A 6,723-nucleotide genomic window follows, 5' to 3' on the forward strand; every position below is an offset into this window, starting at 1 on the left:
AATTCCTTTTTTTCCTCATCAGTCTCCACAGTGTTCCTCTGTGGATATGGGAGAACCTTCCAGAAGGACAACCATCTCTGCAGCACTCCACCAATCAGGCCTTTATGGTAGAGTGGCCAGACGGAAGCCTCTGCTCAGTAAAAGGCACATGACAGCCCGCTTGGAGTTTGCCAGAAAGCACCTAAAGGACTCTCAGACCATGAGAAACAAGATTATCTGGTCTGATGAAACCAAGCTTGAACTCTTTGGCCTGAATGCCAAATGTCACATCTGGAAGAAACCAGGCACCTCTCATCACCTTGCTAATACCATCCCTATAGTGAAGCATGGTGGTGGCAGCATCATGCTGTGGGGATGTTTTTCAGCAGCAGGAACTGGGAGACTAGTCAGGATCGAGGGAAAGATGAATGGAGCAAAGTACAGAGAGATCCTTGATGAAAACCTGCTCCAGAGCGCTCAGGACCTCAGACTGGGGCGAAGGTTTACCTTTCAACACAACAACGACCCTAAGCACACAGCCAAGACAATGAAGGAGTAGCTTCGGGACAAATCTGTGAATGTCCTTGAGTGGCCCAGCCAGAGCCCAGACTTGAACCCCATTGAACATCTCTGGAAAGACCTGAAAATAACTGTGCAGCGACGCTCCCCATCTAACCTTACATAGCTTGAGAGGATCTGCAGAAAAAAATGGGAGAAATACCCCAAATATAGGTGTGCCAAGCTTGTAGCCTCATACCCAAGAAGACTTGAGGCTGTAATCGCTGCCAAGGGTGCCTCAACCAAGTACTGAGTAAAGGGTGTGAATACTTATGTACATGCAATATTTCAGTTTTTTATTTTTAATAAATTTGCAAAAATTTCTACAAAACCTTTTTCACTTTGTCATTATGGGGTATTGTGTGTAGATTGATGAGGAAAAAAAAGAATTTAATCCATTTTGGAATAAGGCTGTAACATAACAAAATGTGGGGAAAGTGAAGGGGTGTGAATACTTTCTGGATACACTGTATATAAGGGTATGTTTGTGTCTATGAGTGTGTGTGGGCATTTGTGCAGGTGTGTGTGTGTTCTTTAACAGTGATTTACTGTTTTGTGTACTATTTGTGGGTGGGCTACAACTACTGCTATGCCCACCTGGGTTGTTGAATGCAAATATGTGTGTGTGCGTGTGTGTGTGTGTGTGTGTGTAATACCCTCAGCTGATGTAAACACACTGGTGTGCAGGAGAGCTCTCTCAAAGCGTCTCCGTCGCCGTGCTGACATGTCTGACGTCGTGTCTTCCCAGTCCTCCGATTCGTTGTCCCTGCCTGGCCCCTCCCCCCGGAAACTACAACAGTTGTGTTATCTGGGTTACCGCCAGTCAGATGACGGTGTTGACCATGGCGGTGGCGATGCCCTTGGCCATGGTGATGGTGAGGACGGTTGCTGTTGCCATAGTGACAGTCGGCTCGACAGTGTATTTGGAAGACGATGGCACAGAGTGTGACAAAGAGGCCGATACACACACCACCCAGAAACACCAATGCTGTCCTCTCCGGCTGGTCTGAAAGAGAGAGAGAGAGAGAGAGAGAGAGAGAGAGAGAGAGAGAGAGAGAGAGAGAGAGAGAGAGAGAGAGAGAGAGAGAGAGAGAGAGAGAGAGAGAGAGAGAGAGAGAAAGAGAGAGAGAGAGAGAGAGAGAGAGAGAGAGAGAGAGAGAGAGAGAGGCGAGAAAAAGCGAGATAAAACGGGTGAAGAGAGACAGATAGACGGAGAGAGAGAGAGAGAGAGAGAGAGAGAAACAGTGAGGCAGTACTTGAATAAGGCTTCTTAGACATTTTCATGCATCAGACTAATAATCAGACACATTAATTATCCGACACACCTCCATCTCATTAGATTTTGTTGTTGATTTAGTGATAAGCTGTATATCTGTTTTCAATATAAACCCAAGAGGTGGTGTGGCCCCCGTGTTAAAACAATCATTTCATACCCCTCTGGTATAGAAAAATAAATTACAGTGAAATTAACCTTTCTCTCAGTTAAACTGTTGACCTCTGAGAACATTTGCCAGGACCCCTGATGGTCTGTAGATGCCACATTGAAAGATCACATTAAAACCTTTAACAATAGCAATTCTGTATAAGCACTGTGTTTTGGACATGAGCCACAGACAGGTTAATTATACTGTTTTCAAAGGACAATTATAGTCTTTTCTTTTCTTTTCTTTTTTTTGCCATTGTGCATATCAGTTATGATATCAGATATCATTTTATTCTCTGGCTTCATTTTAGAGATTTTGGCACGGGACCAGCGCTGCATTCGCTGTGCATTCATACTGGGCAAATGAACATGAGGCTTAAACCCCGTCCCATCAATAGCAACAACAACAAAAAAAATGGCTAGGGCCACCCTGTTATCTGTGACATCTCAGTTAGTCGATAGCTCATACTACTTATAGGTAAGTATCAGCTGGTCATTCCTGCAAGTTGAGCCGGGAAGTAGCGATGCGATGCAATCAACCACAATTGATATTGGACATTTCTAGCACAAACATTTAACTTTGCTCAGACCATTTTTCTTCCAAATATCTGCTTTAGAGAACTGGGTCAAATTTTACTTGTCAAAACATGTCTGACACTGTGTTTCATTGGCCCATGGACTGCAATAAACACTACAGCTTGTCCATGAGATTTTTCTCCAAAGCATCAATTTCTATCCAAATCATCAAATCATCAAGCCTAATTAAAATAGCTGACCCTGCCCTGCGCTCCACAACCCCCCCCTGACCCCCAAGACAGAACCAACCCACCTGCAATGAAGGTGTATGCCGCCAGGATGTTGCTAACTAATGCCATTTGCTGAGACACCACCTCCACATCCATATTAGGGTTTTCTGCAGGAGGAGTGCTCATGTTTTCAGAAGGGATGAAGTGCCTTCGCTCCCTTCTCCAGCGTGTATCTCCAGTGTGTGTATCTTGTCTTCAGCCGAAAACTCACTTCATGACTCCTCCATCACTCCTGATTTTAAAAAAGTGAAGTGACAGAATGAGAAGAAGATGGAGTGGGCAGAGAGCATCAGAGGGCTGAGAGAAGTGAGAGAAAGACGAGATGGAGAAGGAGAGGTGACAGAGAGGGAAAGGGATTCAGAGGGAGGAATACGGGATCGAGAAAGGAGAGAAGGAGAAAGACTGGGAGAGAGCAAGCGATAAGAGAGCGGAAGAAAGGTGAGCGAGTGAGAGAAAAGCAGTGAGCCACAGGGAGAGGGAGGGAGAAGAGAGATGAGCGAGTCACTATCTTGACACTTCATCCTTCACCACGAATTGTAAAATGATGGATGAATAGCTGGACATGGACAAAGAGGCTGGCTTAGCTCAAACCGTAACAATAAAGTATGGAAGCTAGCTCCTTGTATCGTGTAGTTTACACCTCTGTTGTGTGCTTGTCGGCTTGTCATGATGTGGCTTTGATAAACGTGACCGTTCAAGCATTCGTTCCTTGAAACAAACTGTAAGAGTCAGAAGTGACAACTTTGATATCATAACAGGCACAAAGAGAGATGGGCGCCAGTGCTATCCATTCAATTATATTTTGGTTTTGTGTATCTATGTGCATCAACCTGTTGATCTTTTGGATGGTCTCTGCTTTCAGAGTGACATTATTCAGGCATACTTGGAAAAAAAAGAGGATAAGACTTTAGAGAACCTGTTGAAGGTCTTTTTAGTCATCTTATTGAAGGTCTGCTCTATGAGGGCTGGCTGGGGGTGGGGAGTGACTAGCCATTATTTTTATGGGAAGAAATGTCAGATCCACAAGCTGGGAAGCTATCGACCGAGACCATGAGTGATAAGTCTTCCCTCATCAGCAACGATCAGTACTCATGAGCAAGGCATTGAAAATCCAAATGCTCCCGCTGGGATGTTCAGCAGTACAGAGAGATTCTAGCTGTAGTTGTGTTGGGTAGATCCCAGGTGAGAATGCCTGTGTTTGTGTAAATCTGTCTTCTTCTGTAATAGTTACTGTTGACATTTTGCAAGTCAACTTGCCAGCTGAACTAAGATTTTGAGCTTAGTCCAACTCATTGATTTTCTATAGCCTGTTAAGGGTCATGAGGTTATAAACCATCATGCATTGGGTAGAAAGCTTTGCAACATCCTAGACAAGTCAAGTTCATCTAAAGTGCATTTCACGGAGCTGTCTCAACACACTTTGCATTAAACATGCAAACTCCACATAGAACATGCAAACTGCACATGCAAGGGCTCGTACCAAAGCCAACACCCTCAACGGTGCCAACCACTTAGCAAATTTGCAGCTATTAGTCAAGTTATTTAGTTCGTTGCAAGTGAGGCAAGGTTTGCATGCCAGTTGAGAGGCAAAATGAGCCATAATTGACCCAGCTGGTTAACATGGCAGGCATGTGCTCAGTAACCTCTCATTTAAATGCGTTTCTGCCTAAATAGGTGCAGGGAGAAAGAAGTCTGCAGCTGACAGGACACAAGGTTGTGTGTATGCAGGCCCGCCCACAGAAATGGCTGGGCCCCTGAAAAGGTCCAGTCAATGCCCCCCCTCCCCCAATTTGCTTTGTTCATATCAATGCATGTGTCAAGTCAAGTCAATTTTATTTGTATAGCCCAATATCACAAATTACAAATTTGCCTCAGTGGGCTTAACAGCAACACAACATCCTGTCCTTAGACCCTCTCATCGGATAAGGAACAACTCCCTAAAAAAAACCTTTAACAGGGAGAAAAAATAGTTACAAACCTCAGGGAGAGCAACAGAGCAGGGCTCTCTCTCCCAAGACAGACAACGTGCAATGGATGTTGTGTTTACACAATTTACACAACACAACATTGAAAGAGGATAAACAGAATTATAATGGACTTATAACATTTATGAAGAATATGATGCACAGGATGCCAAGCAGTGTCCAGACGCCACCAGAACAGTCCAGGACCCAAGCCACGCGACCAGCATCATCATGTAAAAAAAATTATATGTGTGTGCTCTCTCTCTCCTACTAAACACATACATGTAAACTGAGAGAGACTTAGTGTAATGGGTGCCACACACACACACACAAACACACACACACACACACACACACACACACACACACACACACACACACACACACACACACCTTAATAGCCACAGCTATTACTGCTATGCCCACCTGGCTGGTTGAATGAGTGTGTGTGTGTGTGTGTGTGTGTGTGTGTGTGTGTGTGTGTGTGTGTGTGTGTGTGTGTGTGTGTGTGTGTGTGTGTGTGTGTGTGTGTGTGTGTGTGTGATACCCTCAGACGCTCAGCTGATGTAAACAAACTGGTGTGCAGGAGAGCTCTTTCAAAGCATCTCCGTCATGGTGCTGACATGCCTGAAGTCATATAATCCCAGTCCTCCAATTCGTTGTCCCTGCCCGGCCCCTCCCCCCCAGAAACAACAACAGCTGTGTTATTTGGGTTACCGCCAGTCAGGTAACGATGTTGACCATGGTGGTGGTGATGCCCTTGGCCACGGTGATGGTGGGGACAGTTGCTGTTGCCATAGTGACAGTTGGCTCGACAGTGTATTTGGAAGATGACAGCACAGTGTGACAAAGAACCCCCCCCCCAATTTGCTTTACTCATATCAATGCATCCACTTGCTCTATCTCTACTACTGAACACACACACACACACACACACACACCCACACCAATAATAGAATTCTTTGACACACTTAAACACATCAAGGTCAACAAAGCTCTACTACACTTACACCACACTTTTCTTAGTAGAAATTTCTATTTCTTATGGCTTCACCTTTGCCCGTTATACAGCCATCTTTCTTGTCTTACTGAATGCAAAGTCCTTTCTAATGTCTTTAAAGTCCACCTGTTTAGCCAGTTCACACTCAATGGCAAGTATTGCCGTTATCATTCAGGATGAACATGATTATTGCTGGCCTCAGTGTCCTCCCCTAGCGGCTGGGCCCCAGAAAGCTTGCACCTTTTTCTCCCCTTATGGGTGGTCCTGTGTGTATGGAAACCTAAAAAAGCTGTGTGTTGGACTGTTCTGAGTGGGGAGCTTCACTTATAAACAATATAATTTCCCCAAAAGGGGAGTGAGCTTAGCACTGGGCATGCTTAAGTTGTTAATAAACTTGTTAGTTCAGAAAATGTTGTCAGCACTAATACATAATGCATGGGATTGCACAAAGCCCCCCTCTGCTGTCTGAGCCTGTAATAGTGATCCTAGTTAAAGAATTATTTTTCCTAAACTTGCTTATAAAAAAGGGATTTAAACAGGGAAATAGGGATTCAAAAACAATTACGTAGACAAAGTCCTGCCCATCTCTTCTATATATACTTTATATGCCAGCTGTTTGCCATTGAGTAATTATTGACTGATTTCTCCCACTAAGGTTATCATCAGACCGAGTCTGACCCTTCAGATACCTTGCCTCCAAAACGTGAAACAATATGATCTTAACCGTAAACAAAGCCTCTATATTCAACCTGTGTAAAGTCATGTTTATATTTGCAGAAGTGTTTCCACCCATACATTAAGGGATTTGATTTTTAAGCTCTTCAAGTGTTTTCGTTTGTTATCAAGTGAGCGATCCACCTGTGTGAAGGGCAAGATGAGAGCCACCTCAAATTATCGAAATATTTTCAAAATTAGAATTTTCCAACAAACTTTTCTTGTTAAAAACTTCAAAATTTGCATATAGACGGCTTGATGAACATCTTATGATCCTAT

General features: G+C 44.0%; 1 protein-coding gene across 1 annotated transcript in view; it reads right to left on the reverse strand.

The window, feature by feature from the left end:
• eva1a (eva-1 homolog A (C. elegans)) overlaps positions 1–2,892 on the reverse strand; it is a 3,627-nt gene extending 735 nt beyond the window's left edge. Inside the window, 3 exon segments of the mRNA XM_056279273.1 lie at positions 1,194–1,302; positions 1,305–1,543; positions 2,790–2,892. Of these exon segments, the coding sequence (XP_056135248.1) occupies positions 1,194–1,302; positions 1,305–1,543; positions 2,790–2,892 (451 nt within the window).
• Positions 2,893–6,723: the final 3,831 nt, after the last annotated feature.

The sequence above is a fragment of the Lampris incognitus genome, chromosome 4 (assembly GCF_029633865.1).
Source record: "Lampris incognitus isolate fLamInc1 chromosome 4, fLamInc1.hap2, whole genome shotgun sequence".
NCBI lineage: Eukaryota > Metazoa > Chordata > Actinopteri > Lampriformes > Lampridae > Lampris > Lampris incognitus.